The 15,863-nt window shown below is 40.8% G+C and overlaps 1 protein-coding gene across 1 annotated transcript in view; it reads left to right on the plus strand.

Moving 5' to 3' along the window:
• PCCB (propionyl-CoA carboxylase subunit beta) overlaps positions 1 to 15,863 on the plus strand; it is a 97,939-nt gene that overhangs the window by 36,128 nt on the left and 45,948 nt on the right. Inside the window, exons 7-9 of the mRNA XM_040233165.1 lie at positions 6,772 to 6,880; positions 9,198 to 9,318; positions 10,892 to 10,973. Coding sequence (XP_040089099.1) covers positions 6,772 to 6,880; positions 9,198 to 9,318; positions 10,892 to 10,973 — 312 coding nt within the window. The remainder of the gene's footprint in view (positions 1 to 6,771; positions 6,881 to 9,197; positions 9,319 to 10,891; positions 10,974 to 15,863) is intronic.

Here is a 15,863-nt window from a genome sequence, read left to right on the forward strand (position 1 = left end):
TAGGGGTCTGTTTCTGTTTTGTAGGTAAGTTCATTTGTATCATATTTTAGATTCCACATATAAGTAATATCCTGTGATATTTGTCTTTCTCTTAGTCCCAGGTGACTCAGATGGTAAAGAATCTGCCTGCAGTGTAGGAGACCCAGGTTTGATTCCTGGGTTGGGAAGATCCCCTGGAAAAGGAAATGGCAACCGACTCCAGTATTCTTTCTTGGAGTATTCTAATGACAGAGGAGACTGGCAGGCTACAGTTCATGGGGTTGCAAACAGTCAGACACGACTGAGAAACTAACTTTCATTTTCTTTGGTTCACTTTGTATGATAAAGTCTACATCCATCCATGTTGCTGCAAATGGCAATTATTTTATTCTTTATTATTTATTTTTAGTAAAACAGATTTTGGCCATACTAAGTGGAATGTGGGATCTTAGTTCTCCATCAGGGATTGAACCTGTGCCTTTTGCAGTGGAAGCATGGAGTCTTAATCACTGGATCACCAGGGATGTCTTTCATTCTTTTTTATGGCTGAGGGCTGCCGTCTATGGGGTCGCACAGGGTCAGACATGACTGAAGCGACTTAGCAGCAGTAGGAGCAGCAGTATTTTATTGTATATATGTAGTACATCTTCTTTATCCAGTCATCTCCTGATGGACATTTAGGTTGCTTCCATGTCTTGGCTGTTGTTAATAGTGCTATTATAAATACTGGAGTGCATGTATTTTTTCTGAATTAGAGTTTTCTCTGAATATATGCCCAGGATTCCAGCATAATGCTGGATTCCAGCACCATGTGTTGGAAAGACTGTTCTTTCTCCATTGAATGGTCTAAGGATCATTGCTCAAAACCACTTGACCAAGTATGGAAGGGTTTATTTCTGGACTAATTATTCTGTTCTGTTGGTCTGTATGTCTGCTGTTATGCCAGCTCCACACTGTTTTGATTTTTATAGCTTTGTAGTAGGTTTTGAAGTCAGAAAGTGTGAGATCTCCAACTTAGTAGATTTTTAAAATTGTTTGACTGTCATTCTTTTATTGCATCAATTGAGATGATTTGGGTTTTTTTTCCTTCATTCTATTAAGGTGGCATATCACATTGATTAATTTTTGTCTGTTGACCTATTCTCAAATTTCAGGAATAAATCCCACTTGATTATAGTGTATAAACCTTTTAATCTTCTCCTTTGGTTTGCACATATTTTGTCTAGGATTTCTATGTCAATATTCATAAGGGATATTTGTAATTTTAAAAAATATATTGTTTGACTGCATGCAGAGTCTCTTGAGGCTCCACATCAAATTTAGGATGGATTTTTCTATTTCTTCAAAAATGCCATTGGGATTTTGATAGGGATAACATTGACTCTGTACATTCCTTCTGGTAGTTTTGACATCATAACAATATTGAGTCTTTCAATCCACAAATAGCTGTCCTTTCCATTATGTCTTCTTTAATTTCTTTCAGAAATGTTTTGTAATTTTTATTGTACAAGTTTTCATTTTTTGTTTTTGCCTTTTTGCATTATTCCTAAGTGCTTTATTCTTTTAGAAGCTATTGTAAATGAACTTGTTTTTGTAACTTCCTTTTCAGATTTTTCATTGTTAGTGTACAGAAATGCAACTGATTTTGATGTGTTAATTTTGTATCCTGCAACTTAATTTGTTCATTCTAACTTTTCTGCATATAAAATCCATGTCGTCTGGAAACAGATAATTTTATTCTTTCTTTCTGATTTAGATGCCTTTTTCTTTTTTTTGGTTATTTTGATTAGGTCTATGTTGAATAGAAATGAGAAAACGGTCATCCTTACCTTATACCTGTTCTTAGAGGAAAGCTTCTAGTCTTTTACCATTGAGTATGTTAGCTGTAGGTTTTCCATATATAACCTTAATCATGTTGAAGTAGTTTCTTTCTAGTTTTCTGAATATTTTTATCATGAAAGAGTGTTGAATTCTGTCAGGCTTTTTTTGCATTGAGATGATCATGTAATTTTTTTCTTTGTTTTTTGTTAATGTGGTATATTACATGGATATTGGTGTGTTCAACCATCCTTATATTTCAGGAAAAAAATCTTCTTCGTTTTGGTGTGTAATTCCTTATAAAATATTGTTGGAATAGGTCTGCTAGTATTTTGTTGAGTATTTTTACGTCAGTGTTTATATGGGATATTGATCTGTACTTTTCTTGTAGTGTCTTTGTCTGCTTTGGTATTAAGGTAATGCTGGGTCTCAGAATGAATTAAGAGATATTTCCTCCTCTTCAATTTTTTTGAAAGAGTTTGAGGGGATTGGTGTTTAATCTTTCTTAATATTTGGTAGAATTCAATGGTGAAACCACTTGGTCTTGAGCTTTTATTTGGGAGGTTTTTGATTACTGATTGAATCTCCTTACTAGTTACAGGTCTATTCAGATTTTCTACTTTTTCATGATTCAGTCTTGGTAGTAGAGTGTATGTTTCTAGGAGTGTGTCCATATCATCTAGGTTATTCAATTTGTTGGTATAGAATTGTTCACAGGACTCTTATAATCTTTTTATTTCTGTAGAATTAGTAGTTATGTTTCCACTTTCATTTTGTTAAAAAAAATTTTTTTTGTCTTGGGCAGTGCTGGATATTCATTGCTGCATGTGGGCTTTCTTTAGTTGTAGTGAGGTGAGTGGGGGCTCCTCTCGTTGTGATGGGTAGGCTTCTAATTGCAGTGGCTTCTCTTATTGAAGAGCACAGGATCTAGGGTGTGCATGCCTCAGGAGTTGTGGCTTCTGGGCTTTAGAGTGGGGGCTCTGTAATTGTGGCAGGGATCGAACCTCTGTCCCCTGCATTGCCAGGTGGATTCTTAACCACAGGACCACCAGGAAAGTCCCCCAACTTTCATCTCTGATTTTAGTAATTTGAGTCTCTTTTTGCTAAATATTTATCCATCTTACTAAATATTTGTCAATTTTGTTGATCTTTTTGAAAAAACAACTTCTGGTTTTACTGATTTTTTTCTTCCCTCTATTTTTTTCTATTTTTCACTTATCTCAATTCTAATATTTATTTCCTTCCTTCTGCTCTTTAGGTTTAGTTCTTTTTTTTCTTGTTAAGCTCCTTAAGGTGTAAAGTTGGGTTCAGAACTTTCTTAGTGTAAGTGTTTACAACTTTAATTTCTCCTCTTAGCACTGTTTTTGCTGTATCTCATAAATTTTTGTACGTTTTCATTTCTTGATATTTTTAAACTTCCCTTGATTTCATCTTAGTTCATTGGTTGTTTAAAGAGTGTGATGTTAATTTCCATCTATTTGTAAGTTTCCAGTTTTCTTTCTGTTTCCAGTTTCATTCCATTGTGATCAAACAAGATAGTTTGTATGATTTCAGTTTTTAATAATTTCTTAAGCTTGTTTTGCATATGACTAACATGTAGTCCATCTGATGTAATACTTTGGTTTACCAAGCAGATTCCAGTTCAGTCAGTTGTCCCATAAATGTCCTTTATAGCATTTTCTTTAGTACAGGATCCATTTCAGGATCACATATTGCATTTAGTTGTTATATTGCATTAATTTCCTTTACCCTGTGACAATTCCTCAGATTCTTTGTTATGACATTGAAGGCTGCAGAATGAATTATTTCATAGGTTGTTGCTCAGTTTGGGTTTATCTGGCATTTTCTCATGATCAGATTCAGATTAGATATCCCAGTCTGTCTACTACATTAGTGATATTGTATTGCTTAGATGATCACATCTGGAGGCAAGTGGTGGCCATCTGCCCTTCATTGATGATATTAATTTAATCATTGTTGAGGTGTTGTCTGGTTTTGCCACTGTGTAGTTACTGTTTTTCCTTTGTAGCTGATTCTCACTGGAAAGATGCTTTGAGGCCATATAACTGTTCCACATTATACTTTTGCTCCTTGATTAATATCTATCAATCATTCCTGTCCAAACCAATCTTTACAAGGTGGTTATTTTCCAGCCCCACCACTTGCTTCATATTAATTAGCATTCTACTTTAAGGAAGAGCCCTGCATTTCTTGGGCATTTGTTCATTTCATTGACTTAATATAGGTTCATGGATTTCAGATTTTACTGAGTGGTTTATAATCCATTACTATCATTATTTTGATGCTTAAATCGTCCTTTCCTTAGCCAGTGAGAGTCCCTATAAGCTGGCTTCTGTGCCCTTTTGATAGGAGAACCAGTGTCAAATGAATACCTTATGGATAGTGTGTTTAAGTTCTTGAAGCTTTTCCAACCCTGAAGTCATGAAGATACTTTCTGTTTTCTAAAGGCTTTTTTATTTTGTGTTTTGTATATTCATCTAAAATTGGAGTGGCTTTTACACATAGAGGCTAGTTTGATTTATTAAAAAAAATTTTTTTCCAATACAAGTACCTAGTTGACATCTAGCCTTATATTGAAAAGAACGTTGTTTCCTGCTCTGTAATGTCATTTATGTCACGAATCAAGTGTCCACATATCAAGAGTGTTTATTGCTCTTTCTCAATCTGTTTGCTTCTCTCTGTGGCAGTCAGTATGATACTGTCAGTAACAATGGCTTTATAACAAATGCTAATATCTGGTACAGCAAGTTGTTCCCCCTTATTTTCTTTAAGTCATATGGATATGGGATATTCTTGACCCTTTGCATTTCCACATATTTTACAACTTTGAGATATAATTGATACATGGTGAACTGTACACATTTCAGTTGTGTAATTAAGAGTTTTTTGATGCATGTTTATAGCCATGAAGCTATGACCACAATTAAGATAATGAACACAGCCATTACTTCCCAAAGTTTCTTCATGTATCATTGTAATTCATTCTTTCCTACCTCCCAGCCCTGTCCTCAGGTTCATCTACTTTTTATCACACTAGATTAATTTGCATTTTCTAGAATATTATGTTGATATAAACAGAATCATACAAAATGACATTTTACAAAATAACATTTTGTATGTACAAAATATATACAAAAATAATGTACTTTTTTTTTATTCTCAGTTTTCTAAAATTTTATTTTATTTTATTTTATATTTGACTCCACTGAGTCTTTGTTGCTGTGCATGAGCTTTCTCTATTTGCAACAAGCAGGGCCTATTCTAGTTGTGGGTGTATGCTTCTTATTGTGGTGGCTTCTCTTGTTGCAGGGCATGGGTTCTGTGCACGTGGGTTTCAGTAGTTGTGATGCATGGGCTTAGTTGCAGGACTAATCTTCCGGGATTGAACCTATGTCCCCTGCATTGGCAGGTGGACTCTTAACCACTGGACCACTAGGAAAGTCCACTATGTACTCTCTTTTTGTTTGTTTTGTGGCATGGGGCTGGTTTCATTCAGTTCAGTTCAGTTCAGTTGCTCAGTTGTGTCTGACTCTGTGACCCCATGAATTGCAACACGCCAGGCCTCCCTGTCCATCACCAGCTCCCGGAGTTCACCCAAATTCATGTCCATCGAGTCAGTGATGCCATCCAGCCATCTCATCCTCGGTCGTCCCCTTCTCCTCCTGCCCCCAATCCCTCCCAGCATCAGAGTCTTTTCCAATGAGTCAACTCCTCTCATGAGGTGGCCAAAGTATTGGAGTTTCAGCATTCTTCCTTCCAAAGAACACCCAGGACTGATCTCCTTTAGAATGGATTAGTTGGATCTCCTTACAGTCCAAGGGACGTTCAAGAGTCTTCTCCAACACCACAGCTCAAAAGCATTCATTCACTTAGGATGATTATTTTGAGATAGACTTGATGGCACTGGGCTGTTACTAATTTTTGGCTGTTACGAGTCATGCTCTTATGAACATGTGTTTGAGTTTATGTGTAGAGTGGAGAAGACAGACCTTTCTAGCTAGGCCATTCTAGCAAGATTCCAAACCATGGAGCCATAAAATAAAGATTGATACACACAGGTAATAATCTAAGGACTAAAGTCCTTTGTATAAAAACATCTATCCAGTAAGAAAATAGGCAAAGGACATGAAGAATGAGTTGATAGATAATTGTAATAAGATATTTATTGCAAGATTGCTTGCTATAGCAAAACTCTGGAAACAATCTAAAAGACCATCAGTAGGTGACATCAGTAAATGTGTGATACATATTTTACTATCTTGATGTGGAGTGATCATTGGGAAGTTCCAGAACAGTGTGTGGCACACTGTACTAGAGAGAAAATAAGAAGGAAAAAATATATAAGCGCTCCCATATGCATGGATGGCAGAGAAATTGACAGCGGTTGCCTTTGGGGATGGAAATTGGAGGCCTGGAAATAGGGGCTGGCATGTAGACTTACATTCCACTGTATCCCGTATTCTGGTGAAATATTTTATAATATGTCTTTATTATCTTTAAGTTAGAAACTAGAAATCAAAGCCTATCAGTCTCTCAGAACACCAAACATTGATTATTATCATTATCTCCAGATGGCTTCACTTAAAGTGACTGGTTCATTTTAGGCAAGCTGCAGACCAGTGCCTTTCTTCATCTATAAATAAGGTGATAATATTATCTAGGCTTTAATGACACAGTCTGCTGAAGTGCTTACAAAACTCCTTAGTGCATAGCAAGGTCTGCATCAGGGCCACTTGTTAGGGTGTGGCCCTACAGATGAATGACCCTGAAATGTTAGCTACACTGCAGGTCATTTTGCTGAGAGAGAACCAGGCCACGAAGATTTTTTGATGGCAAGGCAGGGAAAAACATGGGTCTTTACTTTAGGCATCTGTGAGCTGTATCCTAACCTGGCTCTGCCACCATGTCACCACCTTCTCTGAGACTGAACTTTCTGGGATTCTCTGGTTTCAGGACACCTCCTACTTATTCATCACTGGCCCTGACGTTGTGAAGTCTGTCACCAATGAGGACGTTACTCAGGAGGAACTCGGGGGCGCCAGGACCCACACCACCATGTCAGGTGAGGGGCCTTGAGGCTCACCTCACTGTTGTCAGACACGGAGAGGAGGCGTTGCTAGAGCTGACAGTCTGGTACAAATATCGCTTCATCGACAGAGCTTATTTGAATAGTGTGATGTATCATCTACAGATAGTAATAAATGTGGATTTATATCTCAAACTCGGTAACTAACGGGGTACTTCTAATGCTTTTGTAGTCTTTGAAAATGTTGAACTAACTAGAATGATGACTGTAAGAATTATGATTCATGTGAGTATAGTTGAACTTAAAATTGCATTTTGATATGACTTTTTAAAAAGAAAATAATTATTTGGGTGTGCTGAGTCTTTTTTTTTTTTTTTTGTGCTGAGTCTTAATTGAGGCAAGCAAGATCTTTAGTTGTGGCGTGTGGGATCTAGTTCCCTGATCAGGGATTGAATCCGGGCCTTCTGCATTGGGAGTGGGGAGTCTTAGCCACTGGACCACACCAGGGAAGTCCCTTGGTGTGGGACTTCTTTTACTCCAAAGTTGGGTTATGTTTTAAGAGTCAGTGGCATCTTACTGGTCACCATTGGCCAGTGAGCACATGATCAAGACCTGTGTGCTCACGAGCTGGGTCATAGCTTTTCACCTCCAGGTTAAGGGTCACATATGCTGGAAGATTATCCTTTGCTTTCACCGTTGAAAGATGCTGTTTATACACAGAGGCATATAATTGGGAGCAGAGCATAAATCTGGTATTAGAGAAGACAGTTGTTGGAATAATGATTGGAATTCCATAATTCCTTGGCAAAAGACCTCAAGTTGTGAAAGTATTGCATACCACACAGCAAGCAGTGTAGCTGAAGATGGGAGAAATTGCCTCTTTGAGAGATTTCAGAGCATCAAGAGGCTGGTGGATGATCTGTGCGCCTCGCTGTATTGTGCTTAAGGCATTGGGTCATCGTTTGATTGTCAGCATTTCTTTCTTAGTGTACATATAGTTGAGGTATGTCTTAATGTCCGTGAGGTCTTAACATTTGATGACATTTGCTTAAAAAATAAAAGTCAGATCTCTTGATTCCCCCCACCCACAGAAGTTGTTCCTCCCCTATCTTGGGTGGGGGTCATCTTGACACACCGCTTTCTCTCACCCCTCAGGTCCTGTCAGCTCTCTAGCCAGCACACTTCTCACTGCTGACCCACAGCTTGTCACATTCCTGTCTTAGGGCTCAATTGACAGCAGTGTTTTTCTTACTGGAATATAAAATCATGTTGCGACCTTTTTCTCCCCTTTGTTTGTAGTCTTGACTTTATTGTAGATTTATAGATCACAGTGCAGAAGTTCTTAAATTAATACCACGATTGGAAATTAACCATGGTATTTTCAAAAATGTATGTATTTATTTAATTAGAGTATAGTTTTATAATGCATTCATTCCTGCTGTACAACAGAGTGAGTCTGCTATATGTATGCATACATCCCCTCCGTTTTGGATTTCCTTCCCATTTAAGTCACCACGGAGCACTGAGTAGAGTTCCCTGTGCCCTGCAGTAGGTTCTCACTGGTTATCTATTTTATATATAGTAGTGTCTGTATGTCAATTCCAACCTCACAATCCATCCCACCCTAAATAATGTTGAGTCTTGATGGAGTCTTAGATTTGATGAAATATGCAATTTTTTTCCAGACTGCAACAGTATTACATATTTGTGGTAGACAACTTAGAAACTATAGAAATAAAAGTCACTAGGAATTTTATTACCCAAAGATAAACACCATTCACTTTTTGTGCAGATGGATGTGAATATACAGCTGCATACTCAAACCTAGGTGTATAATGTTCATTTGTGGCCTGTTTTTTCATTTGACAGCTTAATGTAATGAATGACTGTTTGTGACATTAGATTTTCTTCTATAACATAATTTTGGCTTTAAAAGCATCATTTGGTGTCCTGAATCTCAGGCTCTTGGGCTGTGTCTGATTCACTCAGCTCTGTGGTCTTAGAGTAAGACCCAAAAGATGCTCTTCATACACACCTATATATATTTATTTTTTAGTAATAGCTTTATTGAGATAGAATTCCCATAGTGGGCTGCATTTGACTAGGTGATATTAGGGCAAAAACTTGTATAATATAAGGAGTAACCCCTGTAGGGGTGTAGATTTGGGGCAGGAGAATCAGGCTGCATAGACAGAGGATCAGCCTGAAGGTGTGTGGTGGGATGCCATCCTCAGGGGAGGTGGGCAGCAACAGGGCTGTCAGCCAGCCTGCCCTAGAAGGGACAAGTGGGCATGAAGCTGCATCTCTGGGCTGACAGGTGCCCTGGCTCATCATGTCCTCCCTGTCTTCTCAGGCGTGGCCCACAGGGCATTTGAGAATGACGTTGATGCCTTGTGTAATCTCCGGGAGTTCTTCAACTACCTGCCTCTCAGCAATCAGGACCCAGCTCCTGTCCTTGAGTGCCATGACCCCAGGTGAGTTGCAGGTTGGGGTCCTTCTCTGGTCCCCCTGCTCTGGCTGGATCTCCAGGATCTGCCCTGGTGGGCAGCTGGAAGCAGATTGTGGAGTGGAGTCAGGTGTAGGCATGGTGGTGGCATGTCTGGGTACAGAAGCCAAGAAAGATATCATTTATTTATTAAAATTTTTTTTCTTTTTAAATTTATTTTTGGCCATGCTCTGTGGCATGCGAGATGTTACTTCCCCAACCAGGGATCGAACCTGTGCTCCCTCCAGTGGAAGTGTGGTGTCTTAACCACTGGACTGCCAGTGAAGTCCCCAAATATTTTATTTTTATTTTCTTTTTTCCTTTGTAATACCTGACAAGTAGCTTGAGAATAAAACAAATGGGGCCCCAAAATATTATTTCTGGCAGTCTTAATTTGTTCAGAATTGAGATAGATTTTGTTTGTATTAACATGAAGTAAATCAGTGTGAACTGATACAGACAGCGTGCCCTTTAGGAAATGTGCTTATGCACACTTGCTTGTGGCCAGAAGCTAGGGCAGCCCTGGGGAAGGCCGTGTTGCTGGCCTCCCTGTGAAGACCTTCTTCACTTTCCTTCTTGCTCATTTAGACCACTGTCTGATGTGGGGGCACTCCACAGAGTGAACCAGACGCCCAGCTGGGGAACCACCGCTCCAGACCTCTGGCGGCTTTCTTCTCCACTTTGTTTCCTCTCTGATTTTGAAGCGCTCATTTGGCTTACACGACTTCTGCAGGAGGATTTGAAATTGTGTCCCTTGAGAAGAAGCCATTTTCAGACCCTCCCCTGTGGGTGGACTAGGCTCCCACCTTTTGGGCTGTGCCTGGGCCTGAGTCATGTCCCCAGGACCCCTCCCTGTCTGCCTGCCTTACTCTTCAGGGGACCCAACCAGTGGCCCACTGTGTGTGGTCATGAAAGGGAGAGCGGTCATAAGGCCCAGAGCAATGGGCACAGCCTCCTTCTCTGAGCCTCTGCACTGTGTGGGGGTTCTTGAAAAGTTTAGGACATCTTTGAAGGTGTTATGGACCAAGGGCCTACACATGTCTGAAGAGCCTGCTTTGGCCCAGCCATGGCTGCTTTCTATTCAGTCCTAGGGAAGCTGTATGTGTCTGAGTAAACAGCGAATGAACAGTAGGGAGGCCTTTGTTACTGGGTGGGGTGATGCCCAAAACCCCAGCGTGGGAATTGTCTTGTTCCCACAAGACAAAATTGGATGGGCGTTGTCTTGTTCACTACATGTCTTTAGTGCTCTGTACAGTCCCTGGAATCTAGGAGGTGTTCAGAGGATAAATGAAGGCTTCACCACATTCAGGGGAATAAGCTCATTTTTTTCCTCTAAATGAAAATGGGAAGATCTTCTGGGTTAATATCAAGCTCAGGTTCATTTTAATGTGATGGTAACATAGGAATGTATCTTTGGGGACTGCTTTGTAAGCCCAGCAGGGACAGAATCAGTCCAGCCCCTAAACTCTGTCTCCCCCATTTCCCTCTCCTATCCCCCACCACCCTCAGAAGGCAACCGGCTCTTCCATGTTGATTAAATCTACTTCTTTTTCTACCCAAAGTGACCGTCTGGTTCCTGAGCTTGACACAATTGTCCCTTTGGAATCTACCAAAGCCTACAACATGGTGGACATCATACACGCTGTAAGTCCCACGCCTGTTTGTCTGTCTGCTGGCTTGGCAGTGTGCATGTCCTTGTGCTTTGGCTCAGTGAGGAAGTGCAGGACCCACTTGCCTTCTTGGCAGGCACCACAGGCAGGGCATGGGGCGGCACAGAACCAGGGCACTGAGGACCATGTTGTGGGAAGAGTCAGCGGCTGTGGCCACCCTGCTGGCTCAGATGGACCTGGGGGAGGGGCAGCATTTGGGCCAGCAGAACCCAGAGGTCCTGAGCTGGTACTCTGTGGCCCATGGAGAAGGGGCCATGTGTCCAGAGCCTGGAGCTGAGGTGGGTTGACTCTTCACACACTTCTGTTTGGGGTCTCATGCTCAGAGGGCGTTTTGTTTCTCTAGAGAAAGGAGAGTTCACGAGGCATCCTGTGACAGAGTTGAGGGATATGTGTGTAGGTCTGAGGAGCACAGGAGTCCTTTGTACCTTTTTCTTGGTGTCGTGGCTTCCTGGCTCATTAAGTGAAGAGGACAGTGTTGGAGTGAACTGGAGGCGCCTGTCCCTGGCCATTGTCTCCCTCCTGCTTCCCTATGTGCTCTGAGCTCTCAGCTTTTCTTGCTTAATTTAGCCCAGGCAGCTCTGTGGGGTCAGCCTCTCCCAAGGCCCTGGCTCCCCCAGGGACCTGTTCCTTCTCCCCTGTGCTGTGGGAAGCCAGCGAGTCAGCAGTTGATCCTTGTTGCCGGGATCATTGCCTGCTGAGCACCATGTGAGCCCCCTTCCTCCAGCATGCCTTCCTCTGACCTTGGCCTTCACTACTCTCTGCACCTCACAGTTGTCCTGTCTGTCTCTCACTGTCTCTGCCCCTTTCTTCTGGAGCCCTCTGCGCCTTCTGGACACTTCCTTCCTGGCCCAGCTTGGTCTCTGCCATCGTGCCAGATGTTAGTAGCCAGGCCCTGTTCTTAGTGACACTGTGATGGACAAAACCCTACCTTGGCGACCTCACCTCTGGATAAGAGATTCAGAGAGTAAAAGCATACCCAGCATGGGTAATTTTAGGTCCAAAATTACAGTGAATAAGGTAAAATGGGGTCTTTGTCGTCAGTGCCCCGATTCTCCTTTGATCCTATGGAGCGCCATCCCTGGTTCAAGGCTGCAGTCATCTGCCCATCCACCTGTGTTGCTAGCCTGCTGGGGGGAAGCCCTAGAGCCTTGCTCCAGCCTGAGCTGGACCCTCGGTGTGCCTCTCTGGCCCCTGGCTTGAATGTGTGTTGTGAACCTCCCCTTAGCCCCTGGTCTTGTCTTCTTCACTCTTCCTGATCCAGACCCTAACTTCCTTGTCTACGCTGCCCTCGGATCACGTGACATTGGCATTTCCTTTACGGAGATTAAGGGCATCAGGTTCCTCTAGCCGCCCCCCCCCACGTAGGTGCCATTTCTCCCCCCCACCATCCCCCTCCCAACCCCCCACATCATATCTCCCCAGGCTGAGGGAATGAGGTGCCTTCACTAGGCTCCTTGCTCTATCCCTGTCTGGCTGGCCTCTTGCTTTCTTACCTGATTTAGCTTTTCCCTCTCACAACTCCTTCCTCTGGGCAATCAATGTGTTTGAACATGTGTGGACTTCTTGTCTGCTAAAACATGCCCCTCTTTACCTGTTTTTCTGCTTAACTGCTGTCCACAGTCTTTTCTCCCTTTTTCCTCCATCTCCTCGTGTCTCTTCTTCCTTTATTCCTCTCTGGAACCTGGCTTCTGGTTTTGTCCCTCTGTTGAATGACAGCCCTCCTGATGACTTCTCCAATTGCTAACTCCAGGGGACCAAGAGCATTAAATAGGTATAGTTACAGAGGTAACCATTATTATTATTTTTTTTAACAATTACAAGTCTTCCTAAAAACAAAGCAAAATTATGTAGAGCAGCTCAAATGCATCACATAGAGAAACAGAGAAGCCTCCCTGGTGTTCTCTTCCAGGCCCTGTTTCCCCCTAAACCTTTAAGGGAAACCACCATCCTGACTTTTAATAGCACAGTTTAGTTTTTCTTGGTTTTGTGTATTATGGGAATGGAGTCACATAGTGTGTGGTCTTACCTGAAGGGCTGCTTTGATTCAACCTGACGATTGAAATTCGTCTGCATTGTTGCATTGCGTATTGTTCCCATGGATCTTCATCTTTTGTATGAACTGACCACAGTTTATCTACTGTTGATGGGCATTGGATAATTCTGGTTTGAGGCTATTGCAAATAGTTCTGATATGATCATTCTGTTATGTGAATTTGGCAAAAAACAAACCTTTCGCGCCTCTGAGTCCATACTGAGAGTGGAAGCACCACGTCACAGTCGTGCATCCATGGAGCTTGAGTGGACACTGCCCAAGTGTTCTTCCTCTTAAAAGGACACCAGTCCTTTCGGACTAGGGCCTGAATCTTTATGACCTTGTTTACTTTATCTCCTTAAAGGTCCCGTCTCCAAGTATAATCACACTGGGTGTTAGGTTTCAACATATGAATTTGGAAGGAGGGGGTACACAGCTCAGTTCATAAAGTGCTATAATAAGAATGTGCAACTTTTCTTTCTTTTTCTATGGACTGAACAACTGAAATAGCACTGGGATTTTCTCCTCTTTAAAAATGTGGGAGAAATTCTTGTAAAATTGTCAGTGCCTAGTGCTTCATTATTGTTTTTTTTTGATGGAGGAGTGGCTTTTTGATAACATCCTCTGCTCTTTAATGCTAATGTCTCTAAACTTTATCTTTGCTGGGGTAAAGTATATAAATTTTTGGTAAAGTATATAAATTTTTTTCTGTGACTCACCTATTTTGTCCAGATTTTTAATTTTACCTGCATAGGGTTATGTAGGGTTATATAGTCTCAGATCAGCAAAATCTGTTTCAGTGGTTTTCTCCTCTGACATTTTGTATTCTGTATTTTCTTGATAGTTACCTAGAAGTTGAAATATTTTATTGACGTATTTTGAAGGGTGAACTTTCAGAGTCTTTTCTTTTTTAAGGCTATTTTTCGCTTTTGTATTAACTCCTTTTCTCCTTTCATTTAATCATTGTTTTCCCCTTCTCAGATTTTTGAACCAGAAGTTTAATATATTTTCTTTAATTTTGATATAGCCACATCCAACTGCAGGGGAGGTTAGGAAATAGGGCCATTTGGCCATCGTTTCTGTTACAGTGGTAGAAATGGAAGCTGGATTTTTGGTGGATACTTAGGAGTCTCTGCTACACTCTCTTAATCCTTCTAAAATAAAAGTAAATAATATGTACAAAGGAGAAAATATAGTATAGAAACATGTAAGGGGAAATGCAAAACATTTTTCTCCTTATCAGTCTTTCTCAGAGGTAACTACTATTAAGTTTCTTGTGTATCTTTTCAGGAAACAAATTATATGTCAAATATGGGTCAATATATTTCATTTAACTGAAAAAAATTATTATAGACACTTGCACACCTTGCTGTTTTTCACTTTCTTTCCCAATCATGACATACAAATTTACCTTATTCATTGTGATGGCTGTATATTATTCCACTGAATGGATGGAACATTATTTAAGCATCACTGTACTGATGGACAGTTTAATCTTTTATAGTTTTCACTTTTACAGTAGTGATGCAGAAAGCATCTCTGTGTATCAGTATGTTTTTGTGACTGTATGCATTGGATCAGAATGGATATTTGGCCAGTAATGGAATTTGGCCAGAGAACAAAAGTCTGAAAATGGTTTTTTTGTTTTTTTTTTTTTAAAGAAAAAAGGGCAGTAGGGAAGGTGGTGTTTCTGGGTAGTTATGGTCTTCTAAATCCAAAACTGTACACATCCTTGAAAAACTGTATGTAGGTCAATAAGAAGAAAAAAAAAAAAACCTACCAATTCCATGCATTTATTTTAACTGGAAGACAGGAAACCATAAACTTAATATAAAAATGAGTGGAACAATAAATACCACTTTCTAGTTGGACTGTTTCTTGAGTTTTGGCTATAAGTCTCTGTGGAGAGCGAGAAGAAGTGTCGAGATGTTGCTCGAAGGGAATTTAGAAGAAACCACTCAGAAAGTTCACTGTAAGAGTGAAAATACTGGAAAAGAGTCCTGTTAGTTTAGAAGGGTTACTTCAGAGGGAAGATTTAAACATGCACAAGAATCAAGAAGGCAGTCATGGAAGGGTATTCCTTCTTGGGAAGAAAAGATTTAAAGGAAGAGAGAGGCACCTTTCAGTTCAGTTCAGTCGCTCAGTCGTGTCTGACTCTTTGCAACCCCATGAACCACAGCACACCAGGCCTTCTTGAGTCGGTGATGCCATCCAACCATCTCATCCTCTGTTGTCCCCTTCTCCTCCTCCCTCAATCTTTCCCAGCATGAGGGTCTTTTCAAATGAGTCAGCTCTTTGCATCAGGTGGCCAAAGTATTGGAGTTTTAGCTTCAACAACATTCCTTCCAAAGAACACCCAGGACTGATCTCCTTTAGGATGGACTGGTTGGATCTCCTTGCAGTCCAAGAGACTCTCAAGAGTCTTCTCCAACACCACAGTTCAAAAGCAACAATTCTTTGGCGCTCAGCTTTCTTCATAGTCCAACTTTCACATCCATATATGACTACTGGAAAAACCGTAGCCTTGACTAGACGGATCTTTGTTGACAAAGTAATGTCTCTGCTTTTTAATATGCTATCTAGGTTGGTCATAACTTTCCTTCCAAGGAGTAAGCATCTTTTAATTTCATGGCTGCAGCACCATCTGCAGTGATTTTGGAGCCCCCCAAAATAAAGTCAGCCACTGTTTCCACTGTTTATCTATTTGCCATGAAGTGATGGGACTGGATGCCATGATCTTAGTTTTCTGAATGTTGAGCTTTAAGCCAGCTTTTTCACTCTCCTCTTTTACTTTCATCAAGAGGCTCTTTAGTTCTTCTTCACTTTCTGCCA

This window comes from Oryx dammah, unplaced genomic scaffold, assembly GCF_014754425.2.
Source record: "Oryx dammah isolate SB20612 unplaced genomic scaffold, SCBI_Odam_1.1 HiC_scaffold_2, whole genome shotgun sequence".
NCBI lineage: Eukaryota > Metazoa > Chordata > Mammalia > Artiodactyla > Bovidae > Oryx > Oryx dammah.